At 41.0% G+C, this 19,185-nt stretch overlaps 1 protein-coding gene across 4 annotated transcripts in view; it reads right to left on the bottom strand.

Annotated features, from left to right (window-relative positions):
* Nucleotides 1-19,185, bottom strand: part of TTLL7 (tubulin tyrosine ligase like 7) — a 2,250,822-nt gene that overhangs the window by 987,287 nt on the left and 1,244,350 nt on the right. For all 4 annotated transcript variants that reach the window (XM_069641609.1, XM_069641612.1, XM_069641610.1 and 1 more), the window contains one exon: nt 17,957-18,051. In XM_069641609.1, the coding sequence (XP_069497710.1) occupies nt 17,957-18,051 (95 nt within the window). The remainder of the gene's footprint in view (nt 1-17,956; nt 18,052-19,185) is intronic.

Genomic DNA, 19,185 nt, shown 5'->3' with positions numbered 1-19,185 from the left:
GGGTGTATGAGCCGCAGAACTAATTTAAATTGACTGAATCAAAAATGTGTAGTCACAAAATAGAAAACACACAGCTTACCTATGTAGCAATTGATAGGCACTGTATTAGAGATCCATACGCCACACTGGGCTGGTCTCTAGGTACTCCTGTTGTGTTAAACAGAAAAAAGGGGTGGGGAGTGAGTCTAAACCCCAACCGTTATGTACATAATAAATATAAATGTACACAAAGCATAAAACGTGTCTTACCTTTCACCGAATAACTACAGGTGAAAAGGTCCAATTTGTTGTAAAGCGGTCAGTCATCAAAGGTATGGCTGCAAGTAAACAGAAAGTCACATTTAAGTGTCTGAATGTAACGACTGCTCATGTGGAACTAAAAGTGCCCATGCTGGCGAATTTACCTTTGGTGGTGGGCCAGATAGGCTGTCAAAAGGCTGCGTGCAGAGAGCGGGGCATCTTCGAGTGACTGAAGGAGCACACTGCACAACGTGGGAAAAAGCTGTTGCCAAGGCTGCATGCGTGTTTTATATGGCAGCCATGTTAGGATCAGGCTGAAATCGAGCAGCCAGAGAAAAAATGTAAAGTGCTCGAACTGGTGGAGCATAGTGATAATAAATCAATTTAGAGGGCACACGGGATACACATCTGTCTTAAAAATGTATTTAGGAGCTAAAATTAGCCAACTGGTTGTCATGGTAACCGTCATGTGACTCATACAAAAAAATCATGCATCAACATAGTGTAAGATGACCTCATGGGGATGTTAAAAAATTTGTTGAAAAGTCGGCTAATTTTAGCTCCTAAATTAATATATACATTTTTTCTCTGGCTGCTCGATTTCAGCCTGATCCTAACATGGCTGCCATATAAAACACTCATGCAGCCTTGGCAACAGCTTTTTCCCCCGCTGTGCAGTGTGCTCCTTCAGTCACTCGAAGATGCCCCGCTCTCTGCATGCAGCCTTTTGACAGCCTATCTGGCCCACCACCAAAGGTAAATTCGCCAGCATGGGCACTTTTAGTTCCACATGAGCAGTCGTTACATTCAGACACTTAAATGTGACTTTCTGTTTACTTGCAGCCATACCTTTGATGGCTGACCGCTTTACAACACATTGGACCTTTTCACCTGTAGTTATTCGGTGAAAGGTAAGACACGTTTTATGCTTTGTGTACATTTATATTTATTAAGTACATAACGGTTGGGGTTTAGACTCACTCCCCCCCCCTTTTTCTGTTTAACCTAACAGGAGTACCTAGAGACCAGCCCAGTGTGGCATATGGATCTCTAATACAGTGCCTATCAATTGCTACATAGGTAAGCTGTGTGTTTTCTATTTTGTGACTACACATTTTAGATTCAGTCAATTTAAATTAGTTCTGCGGCTCATACACCCACCTGATTGTGATCTCCCTTCCCGACAGCTTAGACGTCCTGTGTACAGAACTTTGTCCTGATGATGGCCGTCCCAAAGATGAGGCTCATTTAGCCCAATTCTAAACGGCCGAAACACCTGGTGTAGACATACTACTCCCCGAATTCACAGCACATTGATTGCTGTTCACACATGAAAAATCTTATCTGTTGCCTCTTAGTTGTTTTACGTTGTCTTTAGAATTCCGCTTTGAATTGTTTCACAATTGAACTGTGTCTGTTTTGACAAACCTCCACAGAGGTTGGGTTTGTTGCACACACACCATTTTCAACTTTGTCCCGAGCATTGGTGGTAAATGGTGTTTTAAAGCATTTACGTTTATGTTCTCTTATGGTCCAACAAACCATTGATGATGTCTATTCTCTCTCTGTAAATTGTGTTGTTGTGTTTTTGACTCATGCAATTACAACATAAAAAGTCCTCTAGAGATCTTTCTCTATGATAACAATTTCGAAGAGTCATTTTTTCAAACCAATTATGGGAGCCCTTCGTGTATGAGTACCCTTGAACCAACCTCTACTAGTGGAAGAAAGAAACCTGGAGATCACAGATAGGACGCTGCTCAGCTGCCCAACCCAGATATTGACAGAGGGTGTGTGAGGGGGGTCTGTATCCAGAACGAGTCCAGAGTGAGGATTTACCCATGGGCCATAAAGAAGATGTTGTGCATGGACCGAAGCAACTAACATATCCCCTACTGTACTCTGAACTGCTCAACATGCCAATCCAACAGGGTTTGACATGGTTCATTTTGTGTGGTGACCTAAATTGTATTTGCCTGGACAAAAATGGGGAATGTATCAAGGTTGACCCCTTAGTAACAACCGCTGCGGAAAGGAGGGGACAAACCTGTAGAAACACTCTAAACCCAAGAAAGTTTGTTATTTTGAATGTTAGCACCGAGAGAGATAGACCAGAAAGGATCACAAGGAAGGGAAGGAAGGGGGCCTAATCCTTGATTACATCTGTGCACCTAGAAACATAATTGTGGCAGTAGACAGTTTAATAGTGGAGTCTATGCCATCTAGCAACCACATTCTATTAAGTCTGACTCTGAATTATGTCAATCAACCTGATGGAGAAAGATATTACGAGGATTTAGGTGTGACTCCAGCCGAAATAGGTTGAGAATCGCTACACACAACATTGCAGGCCTAACTGACCGATGAAAATCAATCATAACACTGTCTGAAACCAAAGGCAGCAATCAGAGATTAGACTACCCATGTCTGTTCAACGCGTTTCAATTGAAGAAGGGGAGGGTGAATAGACCTCAGATGTGCCATCGTCATGTTTTCGATCAGGAGGTAGAAGACCTTGAATCAGAAAATCTCCTGGCTTAAAAAGGAAATTCTACCCAGTCGTAGGTTCTAATTTACTAGTCCAGACAACATCGGAACCTGCTGAAACTATACAAAAAAACCTTATTGAGAAGAGATGCTGAAGAAATGCTAGCAAAAATAAAGCAAGCAACATGGCTGAGATATGGGCAATAATTAATCGTTTGGACTCGCCCCAAGATGCTTTAGTGTTCAATCCTATAGCGGTAACAACATGGGTAGCATACTTCGGCAAGTTTTTTGATCGAGATCACTTGACCCCATCAAGCAACTCCACAAATGGAACAGCGTGGGACTGTGTCGAAATAGATCCAGCGTCCATCTATGAGAGCATAAAAAAAAAAAAAAAAAAAAAAAAAATCGAGCAGCTCAGGAACCCCAGGGCCCAATGGTTTCAGCAATGTGATGTTAAAGCAGGAGATGACACAATGGGCCAAATTTTTGTCTATCCTGTCTGAGTACATCGTTAAAACACAGAGGATGGTTTTAAGGCGCAATTATGGGTGAACTGATGGATATTACAGCCCGTGCATGGAAAAAGGGAATGGTAGAGTTGAAGAGACTAGAAGGTAAGTTGAGTAAGTGCCAAAAGAAGTATCAATTAACAAGAAGTAGTGAAGATAAAGCGGAGATAGATAGGACACGTGATTCTCTGAAAAGTGAGATGTATATACAGTGCGAGAAAGGTGTCTTTATGAAACAAAAATATTGGGAGCAGGGAGATAAAAGTGGTAGATTACTTGCCAACAAATTAAAGGGCCTAGTTGATAACTCCTATGTACAGAAGATGGTGAATGGAGAAGGAACACAAAGTTAAAAAGGAAGAGATAAGTGCTTTTTTCAGGAAGTGCTATGCATCTCTATACACGGAGGACCAGATACTGACACCAGAGGATTTGGGAAAGTTCTTTGGCAAGATTGATTTGCTACCATTATCTGAAGATCAATCAATTGATATTGATCAGCCTATTGGGAAGGAGGAGATATTGAGAGCAGTTGACCAGCTTAATACTGGTAAGTCCCCGGACCTGGATGGATTACCGGTTGAGTTTTATAAGGCACTAGGCTCTGAATTGACTCCATCATTATGTAGTTTATATAATCATTTCATGTCCGAAGGTATTATATGCCCAACAATGCAAGAAGCATGCGTCACTGTGATCCTCAAACCAGGTAGGGAACATAAAAGATTTGAAATCTATAGACCAATATCGTTGTTAAATCTGGATTTAAAAATATTTACCAAGATATTAACTAACCCCTTGGACAAGTACATTGGTCGCTTCATTGGACAGTCCCAGGTTTGGTTCATGCGTGGGAGGTATAGCTATGACCACAGCTATGACATGGTCTTGGGAGGATAGCTGAGGGGCAACGTGCTCGCCTTGGAAGCAGGGTGACCCGGAGGAACACAGGTTTGATCCCCAGGTCCGCACTTAGAAACCTCTGGGTATTAAGCGCATTGTAAATAACCTATCACATCAGGACACTTGTTGATATATTGGGGCTTCCAAAAGAAAAAGTACAGAACATGCTATTAATCTTCATAGATGCAGAGAAGGCCTTTGATTGGGTTAGTTGGGCTTTTTTGGATTACACACTTAGGAAGATGGGAGTTAGAGAAACTTTCTTGAGAGTCATCAGATCTCTACATTCATTCATTAGCGCAAACATATGAGTCAATTGAATGCTCTGTGCCTCTTTTGCTTTAACTAGGGGTACTAGGCAGGGCAGCCCACTGTCACCTTATCTTTTTAACTTGGCATTAGAGCCTCTAATAACCTATAATAGGCAGGAACAAGGTCTCCGGGGCTTAGAGTTGGGGACAGTGAGGTCAAGGTATTGTGTTATGCGGTCGAGATGACCATAATATTTTCTAAATCAAAAGATGGGGGGCCTGCTAAAGCATATGTTTGAGGGAGTGGGGGGTTTGTGTGGCCATAAGATAAATTGGGAAAAGGCACTGGTCTTTCCGTTGGATGTCTCACAACCAAGATCATGGAACTATCAATGGAATGTGGGAATGTTGAAGTATCTAGGGGTCCATTTAGTTTACGATTTAAAGCGAATAGTGGATTTTAATGTAACAAAAATGATTCAGGTGCTCCAGAAAGATGTATCAAAATGGGGCCGGTCAGTACTGGGATTCTGGGCAAGGATCAATGCCATTGGCAAGGATCAATGCCATTAAGATGGTTCTTCTGCCTAAGGTTCTCTATATTTTCCAATCAATGCCATTAAGGTTCACAAAGAGAATCATTGGCCGTATTGATAAAGTCTTTCAAAGGTTTTTTTGGGGTGAAGGCAAGAGGCCAAGAATACTGAAGTACGTCCTGATGCGTGCAGTGCGGGAGGGGGGCTTTGGTTACTCTAATCTAGAGAGGTACTGTAGAGGGTTTATACTAAAGAAAGCAACGCTACATTTTAATGAGAGGGTTAACAATATGACCCTTTGGATGATTATAGCAAGGGAAAAATTCTCACAGTATACCTTACAAGATGTATATACGATGGGAAAGATGCCAAATTCAGCGGGTAGATTACCTACTATAAGAATTACAGGAGAGGCCCTGAGAACTCATGACTGCCAGAGGAGAAAATGTTTGGATACACTATGATCCGTCATTGTGGCACAATATGGGACTGCAAGTGGATAATAAGACCTTGTGTTGGCGAAGCTGGGTTAATAAAGGTATTTTGAGGATGCATGATGTGTGGAAGGATGGCCAGATGGTCCCCTTTGAGCAACTTAGAGAAACTTATGGGCTAGGGAGAAGAGAGCGAAGGCGTTATGTGGAATTGAAGTGCCTTCTAATGTTAGATGATCCCATTAAAGAAAGACCAACGGTCTGTCAAGTTATACAGTCCTCTCTGCGTAGGTTATCAACATACCTTAAATTGATGCAGATGGATAGTTCTTCTGTCAGTGCTTGGGAGAAACTGCGTCAGGCATGCGTAAGGGAGTTAGTCAAAGATATATCTATAAAGGAGTGGGATATTTTAATGAAAATAGGCACGCAATCAAAGATGGATTTGGGCATACGATATATGAGGCAGAGGATCCTGTGTTGATTGTACTGGAACCCAGTAAGGATGGCTAATCTAGGCTTATTGGATGACGACAAGTGTTGGGGTGAGGTTCTACCTTATTGCACATGTTGTGGGCGTGTCCAAGGGTGATTGACTTCTGGAATGATGTTCTGAGTAGATTGGAACTAATATTGGGGGATACACTACCGAGAACACCTTATTCGACGATACTCCTGTCAAATAAAGAAAGAGGTGTGGTAGTTCGGGAAAATACTGAATGGATTAATAGAGTGCTTGTGGTGGCAGCAAGGCTAATTTTAAGAGTATGGGAATCTAGAAAAAAAATTAAAGTGGAAGAATGGCTGCTGGTTTGTGTGAACACTGGTTATGCAAAAGTCATGTTTAAAAAGCAGAAGCGTGAGGATTATTACTCTGAGATTTGGGGATCATTTAATGAGATGTATGGTTAGTGTTGGTATTATTGAGTGAATAGACAGATGTGACACAGTAAGCGAATGGCTTATTGGGATGCGCTGTTAATTGTTGTCTGTTTGTGTGAGTTTGTCTGTGATGTCTTGTCTGGTCTCGTCACAAGTGATAGATAGTTACAAAAGGATAGAGGATTTATACAGATGCTTAAAATAAGTATCACATTTGTTGTTGATTTCGTAGTTAGACTTTTAGATATTGTATATATGGTATGTGCTGAATACTCACCTCGGATGTTATGAAAATGTACATACTGTTTGTTGTTTGACATGTTTCTTTTTTGAAAAGATAAATAAAGTAATTAAAAAAGAAAAAAACAACAAAAAAACACACAGGATACCTATTTAATGGAAATCATCAGTGATTATCCCGATCTATAAGAAAGGAAGTAGGTCTGACCAGAGTAACTACCGCCCCATCGCGTTGTTGGACGTGCCCGGGAAGATATTTGCATCACTGATGTTGAAGAATTTGATCAAGTGGACAATAACATCTGGTCACAGGGACGTTTAGCTAGCTGGGTTTGTAAAGGGAATAGGGACTGCTCTGAATATCTTCACTATAAATCTTTTGATGTCTCGAGCTGATAGAAACAAAGGGAAGAAGTTTTACCTGGAGTTCATTGACCTAACGCAGGCCTTTAACACTGTCACACATCCAAAATTATGAAAAAAGCTGGACAACTGGGGTTGCCCGAAAAATCTGTTGGCACCAATAAAAGATCTTTATTCTGATACGAGGTTTAAAGTAATTGAACACCTCAGGTCTTTTATCTAACGAAATCTATACGAACAAAGGATTAAAGCAAGGTTGCCCATTGGCACCAGAGTTGTTCAATTTGTTTATCTCTGACATAGAAATTGCTTTTAAGGACATTAGATGTTTTCCACCAAGAATAGCGGACATAGCAGTTGGAAAACTACTTTATGCTGATAACATTGTGCTGGTGTATCAGATACCAGTGGGCCTGAAGAGACCATTGGAAGCACTACAACCCTATGTGGAGTCAAACAGCCTTTTATTAAACCCAAATAAATGTAGAATTATGATTTCACCTGATCTCATTTTATCGGTTGAAAGTGACACCCATCCTAACCTACAGTGCAGAAACCTCATTTTTTTTCGAGGTTGAAAATTGGCCTGAAATCAAAGGCATCTTTTGGAAGAAAGTCCTTCGTCTTCCTAAGAGTACCCCAATACAGGCGATTTACATGGAATTGGGATTAACATCACTGAAAGCTATATTGTATTGGAAAACTCATTCACTCTTTAGGAAGTGTATTGAAGATCAGGGTGGATTTGCGATCTTAAACAAGGCTCTAAAGGAAAGGACTGATAACACACTGACAGAATGGAAATCCTCGTGCAAAATTATACTATCTAACCTAGGTGAATCTGAACAAAACCTCCTTCGGATTCCTGATAAGATAAAAAAGAAAAAAACTGTACATCACTCCCTGGCCGCCTCCCTTGGCCCTCCTCCTACCCCTACCTGCGAGGCTAAGAATCTTGGGTTCATCTTTGACTCCACACTTTTCTTCTCTGCACACATCTCTGACGTCGCTAAAAAGTCAAACTTCTTACTGCACCTCCCTCAGAAGCTCACTGTCTCCCAAGCTCTGGTTCTCTCAAGGTTGGACTGCAGTAACAGCCTCTTTCTAAATCTACCTGCCTCCACTCTCCGCCCTCTACAACTAATCCAGAACAGGACTGCAAGACTTGTCCTTGGCCTCACGCCCTGGGATCGTATCTCTCCAGCTCTGAAATCCCTTCATTTGCTCACAGTGGATGCAAAGATTAAATTTAAAACCCTCTGCATTGTCCAAAAGGCTGTCTGGGGCCTGGATCCAAAATACCTTCAACTATCCCTCCGCAAATACCTCCCCACTCAAGCCCTTCACTCCTCTACTTCTAACTCCCTTAGGGTCAGTCGTTTTTCAAAGAAACAAGCTGGGGGCAGATCTCTCTTTGGCTGGGGCATCCCTTTCGAACAGCTTCCCGGCCACCCTGAAACTTGAGGAAAACCATCTCCGGTACCGGAAGCACCTCAAGTCCTTCCTCTTCACTTCCGCCTTTGCCCCTCTTCTCCCCTGCTGACCTGTTTTTCTCTCTCGGCACCGTGCACCTGGACACACTTTGTCCTTCGGGCCCAGGTACCTGCTCACCCTGCCTACCTCCAGCACTGCCTCAGGGCCACCCCTTGCACTGGGATTATGTATCTGTACCCATACAGTCCCCCACTCTTCTTCTGCACATATCAGATATACACTATCTGACTAATCTTGCACTTGCCACTTGCTGGCAACACTACCACTTTTCACTGCCTTTATTTATTTACTGCACTTACCTTTTATTCTGTTCTCTTCTCTGTTCCACACTTTCCACTTCTCCCCCTCCCATGCACTTACCCCCTTGTTCCCTTTTCCATGCACTTGCACATTCTTAATGTCACTGGGCCTAGTAAGATCGTTGTTTATTTTGTTCTCCCTTGTTCCCCTCCCTTTGCTTGGTCGTGCTCTGAAACACTTGTGTATGAGCGCAATATAAATAAAATATCATATCAAATGTCATACATTCAGGATTGGATACTTACGCAGTGGAAAGACAAAAATATAAACTATATGGGAAATCATTACAAGAATCAAGAAGCTTAAACTCCCTACCGAAATATTTTCAACTCTTCCCGAATTGGTTCTTTAGAGACCAGTTCTTGAGATTTTGACCAAGGAAAGCTGTAGCTGGAATACAGACATGTAGATTATGTCAAGTGGAGCCCTCAATTGAAAGTTTGAAACATTTGGTAATGACTTGCCCAGCAACAAGAGACATATGAGTGAAACTCGTGACTGAAGTGACCACCAAGCATGGCTGTAGGTCAGTGGAAGAATGGTGGAAAATACTGCTGGCGGGAGAGAAGGTAGCGATTACGCTAGAATTAGTCAAACTGCTTATCTTGATTTTCAAGAGGATTGCTGATGCAAACGTGTGAATACTGGACATGTTTTACTGAAACGTTACTATTGTCTAGAGGTGACATTGGATTTTTTATGTAAAGGATTTTTAGAGGAAGATAATTAAATGGCTATAGATTTTCTATTGTATAACCATGTAAAGTCAATAAAATAAAATAAAAATGTAATTGCGATAAAATCCATGCGTACAATTCTAATCTATTGAATGAATTTCCAGATGTGAAATATGCGAGAATTTTAATAGGAATCAGATTAAATTTGTGGCCAACAAGAGTAGAAATAGCAAAATACTCGAAGAAGCAAGATTCTATTACTAGTTATAGATTTTGTAAAGATCGAGAGAAGAGTGAAACTCTAAAACATGTGTTCGTAGAATGTCAGAATCTGAATAATTTAAGAAAATAAATGTTTTATACTTTTTAAAATCATTTTAGGCTTTTGCGTGAAGAAGAAATGTGGAACAAGATTTTTAATGGAAAGTTGATATCGCTAAATATTGCTACTTTAAATGATATTCTTGCTTTAAAGATTCATAATGAGCTGCCTACCGAAATGCAGTGAGCCTGGACAATTGTATAGAAATAACAAGTTTCATTTGTGGTGAAAGGCTTAATAGAAGTGTGTTCAGGATCTTAATTTGAAAGTATGTATAATAAAATGCTATTCGTATAATTTGTGTAATGTGTACTTGTTTTTAACCAAAATGTCAAGTAATTTGTATTAATTTGAAAGGTTGTGCTAAACAACCAAAACAAATAAATAAATAAATGAATGAAACTACTTAAATCAAGGAATATGGAAATTATTTCTTCACTAAATCATCTTCCTCTGTAATAGCTAATTCTCACAAACCTTCTTTAAAAATCTTAAGGGACTTGAAAAACTTAACTTTAGTGGAAGAAACTACAAGTCCCAGAATACTAGAGGTACTAAGATGAAGAAGAGGGCCGAAGAGGCATGCAGATGTAGTAGTTAGGCAATTAAGCCTCGTAGCCATTGCAGTAATCAAGCAATTAAGACTAATGGCCCACACCTGAAGCCTATCATTGAACCTACGAGGCATAAAAGGCCCTGCCAAGAAATGAGGAGTAGAAGGAGCAGGAACGAGAGCTGGAAGGCTGGCAATATCAGTAGCAGTAGCAAAGACTTGTGTATATATCAGAGGAGAAGCACGGGGCTGACAGATCACAAGAAAGTGAAATAACATAAGGACCGCCGGAAAGTGTAGACAGCAGATTTCACCTGCAAGTTCTGAGAGAGTCCTGTTCTCCCAAACTATTAAGTACAGAGTCTGAAATCAGAACTTCCTGCTTTACTGTTACACAGGAATACAATTCGTGATTGCACTACAAACCTTAAAATCTACTTGAAAGAACGGTCACGTGTACCCAATTGTGTTTTCACATGAAAAACTGAACTCTTTGACTCTATCCAGACGTGACATCCTTTATATTTAAAAGACGTAAAGAGTCTAAAAGCTTGAAAGCTGAACGAGCATAAGCCAAGCCAAGAGGCAACCCCTTTCGATGGCTCTATGTGATTTTAATGAAAACGTTTTAGCAGAGGCATTTTTTAAGGAAGCATTTTTACAGAAAAAATATTGAATTTGTTTTTTTTATTTGGGGGCTCACCCTCTAAACCCCCATTTCCCCATTTTTTAAAACCCCTCCCACCTCTTCCCCACCTGTTTAACTCCTTACCCACCCCCATATATATTTAGAAATAAAATTGATATTTCTCCAGCAAAAATATTTAGTTAAAAAATGCCTCGAATAAATTATTTTCGTTAAAATCACTGCATACCCATTTTCATAGTGAAACCAGTCTTGCCAATAGTTAAAGAACCATATAACTACACTGTGAAGTTGTTAATAGTCAAGTACCTAAGAAACAAGCACTCAATTGCTGAAAGAGTGGTACATAAGCTTACGAGTAATTACTTGGGCTGATCCCAAGAACAAATCTGCAGTAGCATCATTTTTCAGCACTGATCGAATACTATGCTAATTTTGTCAGAAAAATGTCTAGAGAAACTACAAACATGAGGATGCTAACAAGAACAGGCATACCATTTATTTTGTCACAGGGATGTGGAGAAGGGGTTCAGGGCATATAAAAGGATGTGGTAGATGCACCAGTTTTGAAAGCATTTGAAAATGATTTGAAAACCATAGTGTACAAGGATGCCAGTGAGGTGACATTGGGAGCAGTATTGATGGAAGACAACACAGTAAATTTTGAGTCCAGTTTATTGAAGGATGCTGAAGTTAGATATTCTGTTATAGAAAAAAAAGCATTTGCATTTAAGTCATATTTGGGGGGTAAGCCATTTGTCACACAGATCACAGTCCCCTGGTGGTGATTTTTAATAGGAAAGGATTGGATGGTGTTTGCAGAAGAAAAGCTAAGTGGGTCACTAGTTTGTAAGGTTTGAACTTTGAAGTGCAGCATGTAGTAGGGTGGATGGATGAGGTGTCAGATGGACTGTCAAGAACCTGTAAAGGAAGATGATGCAAAATATATGTCATTATCTGAATGATGTCAGGGAAATTATTCTGGTGTAAGGGAGTATTAATAAAGATATCTGAGATCAATCCTGCCAGGCGGATACAAAATGAGGTGTATTAGAAGTTAAAGGGATGCATGGAGTTGGGGTGGAAGTCAGCAACTGATCATAAAGAATTGAAAGAATACAAAAAGATGAAGGAAGAACTTGGGATGCAGAGTGAATACATGTGCAGGGATCATAGATCGTTTGGGCCAGAGGGCATGAGAGCTACAGTGTTGGCTTTAGGACATAGAGGGAACCTGGGATGCCAAAGACAAAAGCAGTTATTCTCACTAGTAATGGACAAATTTACTGAAAGAGGGGTTTGCGATTGTGATTAATACAGAGATAGTGACAACATTTTGAAGACCCCTGGGGATTCGAAATAGACCAAATATTCCAAGGGAAGTGCTGGCAGTGGATTTTCTGGGATCATTACATTTCAAGGGTTCCAGGGATGTTTATGTGTTTGTGGTAATGGACCTATTATCTAAGTTGCCAGAGGCACCTGGTGTGAGAGATGCTACTGCGGGGAAGATGGTTATGTTTTTTCGAGACAGCGTTTTGAAGAGAAGGAGTACCTCAGAAATTGTTTCGTGACAGTGGATCCCAGCTGATTTCCAGGGAATTTCAACAATTTCAGAAGAGCACAGCATAAACGACATGTTACGACAGAATGTTATCATCCCAACAGCAATGGGTCCGTGGAAAGATGTAATAGCATGATCAAGGATAGTGTAAGAATGTCTGTGAGCACAGGTGTACATTGGATTCAAGCAATATTTGTGAGGGTTAAGTGTTAAGGTGAAAGGAAAAGGTGTTAAGGTGAAAGGAAAAGGAGGATTAGACAGTGGGCCCAAAATGAGAGGTGAGAAAAATAATTGGGATGAGGGAAAGGGATAGTGGTTGAGGTTGTATGGATGCATGTTTTTATTTGTAATTTGTTATCAGTCAACATCAGATCCAGAGAGAAAAATACAGTACTATATGGCTAGGTCTACAGGAAAGGCAATATCTAGAAGAGATGGTGCAAGGTCCTAGATGTAGCAGAGGTGTGGGTGTGTAATGGACTTTAGCTGTGTTCAAGCGGCCCCTAGTGGTGTGGAGACTTTCCCTAGATTAGTTTGTAAGAGATCATCCCTGTATCAGGGCAAGGACTGGGCTTGCCAAAACAGCTGGCAGAAGTACCAGTGCCAGAAGTTGGACTGGTTTATGTGTATGCATGGAAAAAACATGGGGTAAGGGAATAGGAGGGGACATGATGAGCTTGAATCAAATCCATATTAGGTTCCAGAGAATAAATGCTAGGTATCATTTGCCGTGATTTGTTAGGGAGATGAGCCATATAGACATGTCCGAAGTGAAACTGCTCAGTCGAACAGCACAATCAGATGTCTGTGTGACAGTACGTGAGTGGCACATACAAAAAGGAAAACAAATCATGTGAATAAATCTACGATTACATCTTACAAAGTCATAAACAAATAAAGCACACACTGCGTTGCTTTGTTTCAAAGCAGTACCAATCTCCTGGTGGGTATTTTCTTCTTCGTAGATGGGGAAGCGGATAACCTGGGCCACTTCACTTATCACCTAAGCATGGCAGGCCTTTGCCATGAAAGGCTGAAGGGAATTGCTGCTGTATATATTACCAACTTACTCACAGAGTAGTCCTCCTCCTAGAGGCAGCAACCAATTCTCACAAAGCTGCTCCAACGGTATCTATCCGACTGGATGTTGGGGGACAGTGTGGGAGTCTCCTCGAGCTCCTCCGGTTTGCTGAGGGCAGAGCTCAAAGTTGGCGACAGCATAGTGTCAGTGGCATGGGGTTCCAGAGACAAGACTCCCTCACCCTGACCCCTTTAAACACGTTCCTATGTCTAAGTCATGAAATGGCCAAAGTGAAATTGCTAAATAGTACAAGATGAAAGAGCACTGATATTTGTGCACACAAATATCATTACAAATATGAGAAGCACGAACAAAAGACCTCTATTTGATCATAAAGTGTGAAATAAGGAGAGCATGAGTGAGCCATGGTTTCATGGCATGGTTGTAAATAAATAAAGCATGGATTGTGAATAAACAATTATCCATGCAGAGTACCCCAAAATAGCCCCAAAACACAACCCATAGACTCCCTTAATTTCCTGCACAAATGTTTTTTAAGTAGCCTAATTGTTTGGGAAAATAGCTCAATCTGGCAACCGTGTATGGGAGAGTTGACACACAGATGAGCAGTGTACAGGCAAAGGAAAGATAATTTTGCCAATATAAGATGAAAGCATTTTCCTCCTCATTGGGAGAATCATTGTAAAACAAACACACATTGGTTTAAATGGCCCAGGAACACACAAAATAAAATGTTCTGATGCAGCAAATGAATTCCTGAGCATTTCCAGTTAGCATGTCATCAGATATCCTTCTACTGAATACCCAGGCTTCTTTCTTGGGTTAGCAATGCTTTGCAACTTAAGTGGCTCTTGTGCTACCATTTGGGCAAAACAAAATTAAAAGGAAAAGGAAAGCTTAGGTGATGAGGCTCTAATTTACCACTTTTGGCTACTCACTTCCCTCAGGTGCGTGTTCGTAGGCCACCAGTGCTCTATGAAACAGGCCTGAAAACGTATCTGCCTGTGAACATAGTGCCCGTGGCCACTGAGGACAAGGCGACCAGGTGTTGAGCTTAACACTATTGAATTACAAGGATTAATTTATTGCCAAATAGACTTTCCTACAGCTGTATTGGCCTTGTACCTGAGATACTCTGTTGCCAAAATAACAGCAATATGAGTCTCCAGCACAGGGCTGCCCTCACTCAGATTACATAATGCCATATAGTTAATCAAAGTCAGTATGCTACTTTTTATGAGGTACACCGTATCTGAGATTAAGATTCTCAGGTGCACAATTAATAAGCATCAAGTTATACAGTTCAATAGAACCTGCACGGAGTGGTAAAGCATAAAAGGCCAGCACATGGTCAATGTTTTGCATCACCCACTAGATTATGCTAGGATGGAAGGAGACAACAGAGACAATGGGCCTCATTACGACTTTGGAGGTAGCCATGGTGATATTAGCACCATGGCTGCCTCCAAAATCGGGTCCGGGTTCCTGAATGGGGAAATATGAGGCCATTCCGACATCGGAGGGCCCGGTATTTCCTCCTTCAGGGAACCCGGGCCCGGTCCTTCCCCATTCCCATTGAGCCCTTATAGGGCTCAATGGGAATGGGGAGGGAGCTAACAACAGTCCTGTTAATTACGGGCCCGTTGTTAGCTCCCTGGTCCCCTTGCGGGACCCGCTATGGACGTCTGGAAAAACCAGACGTCCAGAGTGGGTCCCGCGAGGGAACCTCGTAATAGTGCGGAGTGGGTTTAACGGCGGCGGCACTATTACCGGCGCCGTTAAACCCATTCCGCACTAGTTGTAATGAGGCCCAATGTGTATACATTTCTTTTTAATTTGTTTTTATTAGCTTTTCCATTTTCTACAACATTACAACAAAACTTTCCCCACTGTTCCTCCCAAACCCCATTTCACTGCCCCTCCTTCCCCACAGGATCCAAAGAAGTTGTACTAGTGAGCTAAATAGGCTTTTATCATTAACAAAATATCTAATATTGTTAACCTTTGTGGGCACAATGGAATCCATTTATCCTTTTGTAGGAATGATAGAACCCGACCCAATCTTATCTAAACCCTATTTATTCAACTTGAATTGAGCATGTAACCCATTACAATGCAACACAATTCCACACTTTTATTATCCAATCATATTCTGTTGGGGCTTCTTTCTGTCTCCATTTCTGCACCAACACTAATAATGTTGCCATTATTAATACCATATAAGCTTAAAATTGAGCTTTGGAGTATGGTCTATTCTACAGATCCCATAGCCCAACAAGCATTCATTCATCTCCAAATTCAGCTTTAAGCTAAACATCTCTTCTATTCTTATGATTATGTTGACCCAATAAGCTTTCATCCCTAAACAATTCCACCAGATGTGTGCCCAATCTCCTCTGTCAATGCAGCCACTCCTACATTGAGGTGACTTATTAGGGAACATCTTATGTAGGGTGTGTGTGGTATAATGCCATTGAACTAGTACCTTATACCACATTTCCCGTAGTTGTAGGACTAGTTAGCTTTGGGATATTCTTCCATAGGAAGTCAAAAGATTCTTGTGGTATCGAATGTCCTAGAGTCGCCTCTCAGTTATTCATAATGGGCCATTGGGTTTGTGGGCCTGCTTTTGCAATTATCCCTTGGCACCAACAAGTTGCAGACCCCCTTCTGTTGGATGGCGTACTGGTTTGGAATATGCAGGGGCGTCTTTTCCCTTCCCCTTTGGCATCTGGATTATATATGCTCACTTTGTTTTCAAGCTCTGGTGACCAACAGATCCCCGACTCCAAGGGGCTTGATGTTGCCTTTCTTTCATCCTCTCAGATGTACACTATATGTCACAGCACTTAAAATATGGTTGTGGGGGCCTAATTTCACTCTCTCTGGGCGTCTTCCAGAGTCTGCCTCATATAATATTTCCTAAATGCCTTGAAGTCATAGTATTGCTGGATTCAGAAATCTCAATTGCATACTTTTTTCCTGTGCCTGCAGATCCCCAGTTCACCCTGGGGAGCTTAGTAACTCTACTTAATGCATGTTATCACAATGCCTTGCGTTATGATATGATATGATAGGTTATTTATAACGCACTTAATACCCAGAGGTTTCTAAGCGCAGACCCGGGGATCGAACCTGTGGTGCTCCGTGACGTCTTGCTTCCAAGGCGTGCAGGTTGCCCCAGAGCTAGCCTCCCGTTCACCTCTGATTTCAGTGAAGCCCTAATTAGCACGTTCCTCCCTCAAGTGAATCTCATCGGTTTCTTTTGTTTAGTCTCTGACTCCTCTACACAGGGCCTCCGAGCACTTAACCCCTTCCACGCTGTTCCAATAAAGAACCGTTTACTTCAATCGCGTGTCACTCGCATTACCCACAACACTTACCCGAGGCGTCCCTCTTTCTCACGTGGTCGGAGTTGGCACTTTTTATTTACCACTGCCTCTTTTTCTGTTCTTGTACGGCACTACCTTGCTCCATATCAACACCACATGCACAGCCTCCGATATACACTTTTCATTTCCCCCAAGTGTGCCACTCTCTCAATGATACCACTGTTCATTTCTGATTGTTTCTATGGTTTCCCATTTCATCCGTAGGCTGTATTTGGAACCAAAAGTTTTCCAGGTGGTGTTATACACATCCCCTAAATGATCAAAACCAGACATAGGAGTAACGCATCATTATTTTCGGAAGCCATACTGATGAGGCTTTGTGCTTGCATGGTCCTTCCAGCGGGCACCTTCTTGGAATCAGTTTATATACATTTTAATGAGATATGGTTATGAATACTGAAAAATATTAATTACAGGAAGGATGAAACTTCCTTTGTATTACCTGTGGGCAGAAAAGTAAGCACAGTGGCGTCAGTCATGAGTGGTTAGGTGCCTCTCATTGGATTTGTCTGAAGGTCTTGACATCTTGCAATCTCATATAAACTGCTGCAAGTGGCTCTGGACACAGGCACATATGGAGTACAAACTATTTCCTTCAATGTTCAGTATTCCCAAAGTTGCCAATCAAATTGTACTATAAATTGCTAGTGATGTTTTAAAAACAAAATATAAGTTTTGAGATAACGCTTTATGAGCTCTCGAGTATGTTTAACACTTTATGATAATATACTCTGAAATATCTTTGCTTCTGTAGACCAATGGATTTAAATGTGTATGTTGGCAGAGCCATGTGTACCTGAAGGTATGATTATTATATGTATAGATGCAACAGGAACACATACAGAGGCAGCAAATATTAAGAGCATAACATAAGAAAAAGATGTGTACTAGCATACAGATGAATACATTATTGAAACATCACATTATTATTTATAACTGTTGATTGAGTGCATTCAGGAAAGGGTGATCAGTTGCTAAATAAAATAAAAAACAAATAAGCAGTCAATGTTATTTGTGATACCCTTATATAGGTAATTCGAAAAAAGAAGCTATTCTGTTATCAATGCATTGTTGTCTTTAAAGGAGCAACTTTTGAAACAAGGGCAGCAGCTCACCTGATGTTAAGAAGGGTTAAGGCATTCAGTAAAACCCCTTTTTTTACATCAAAGTCAATTTTCTGGTCAGTTCCAAAACTTGGTGCTCGATTAATCTGAAAAATTTAAGAAATAGTGCATATAAACATATATAATGAAACCTCGCCACATAAATCGCTCAACACATTACAATGACACACATAGGCATTCAAAATTACCCAATCAACAAAAGAGCATCACTAGAGCTTATTGCCCCAACCTGAGCAAACGATGGTCCCGATTCACACAAAATAATTTTGAATATGCAGTTTACCTCGTATGCTGATTTTGTTTCAGGGGGAAAGCCTAGGTGTTTCCTTGCACATCTCTAATGCACAGAAGGAAGCCCTCAGGAATATGCTTCTTCTGTGGTGTGTCTACTGTACAGAAGGCATGGTGTAAACAGTAAGACATCAAATTATAAAGGGCGACCGTAACTCAAAACGGGGTCATTCAGTAAAAACAATAGAAATGACAGTATATAGCTACCCCTCCCTCTTCTGTGCAGGTCCGGTGGTCTCTCTCCTAATGCAGTGCAGAAACTTAAAATCTTACTGCACTAGGCAACATACATTTTTCTAAAAACCTTAATAGTTTATTAAACAATTTCTCATCAATGTAAAACACAAAAACAGAACGCAATCAAACGTAAATGCACTTAAAAAAGTGTGGGGTTAGTCAGAATGTGGTTATTTCATCAGTGAGACAAGTCTAATTAATTCATACATAGTTGGTCTAACAAGGTATGCTTCTAGAAAAAAACACTGTTCAGACCTCCTGTGTTCCAGATTGTTACACTCGGACAGTTAATAATTGTTGTCCACAGAAGGTTCCTTCAAGGCATTACCCTGTGGGTCGTACAAAAAATGACTATTGCCCGTTGTGGGATGTGATCTAAAAAAGTATTGTCGACACAATGTGTTTCGGCCCTTTCCTAAGGAGATTCGCATATCCAAGTGATCGCCTGTTTTAAGTGAATGGGGGCCATCATCAGGACAGAAAGTGGAATGTTTGTGGAACTGGTTTGGTTCTCTAAGCCTTTCACTTTTGAATATCTGTAATGACACAAAACAAACCCATAAATAGAAAATTGAGGGGCGTTGCTATGCAGAAAGGTACACGGATTTGTGTGATACCCAACGTGGAGAGACTACTGACCTGAAGACAATTTTAACCCATGGGGAGATGGTTCCGGTTATAAGTCCATGCCG

This window comes from Ambystoma mexicanum, chromosome 1q, assembly GCF_040938575.1.
Source record: "Ambystoma mexicanum isolate Mex_15411 chromosome 1q, UKY_AmexF1_1, whole genome shotgun sequence".
NCBI lineage: Eukaryota > Metazoa > Chordata > Amphibia > Caudata > Ambystomatidae > Ambystoma > Ambystoma mexicanum.
This window is presented reverse-complemented; position numbering and strand designations above follow the sequence as displayed.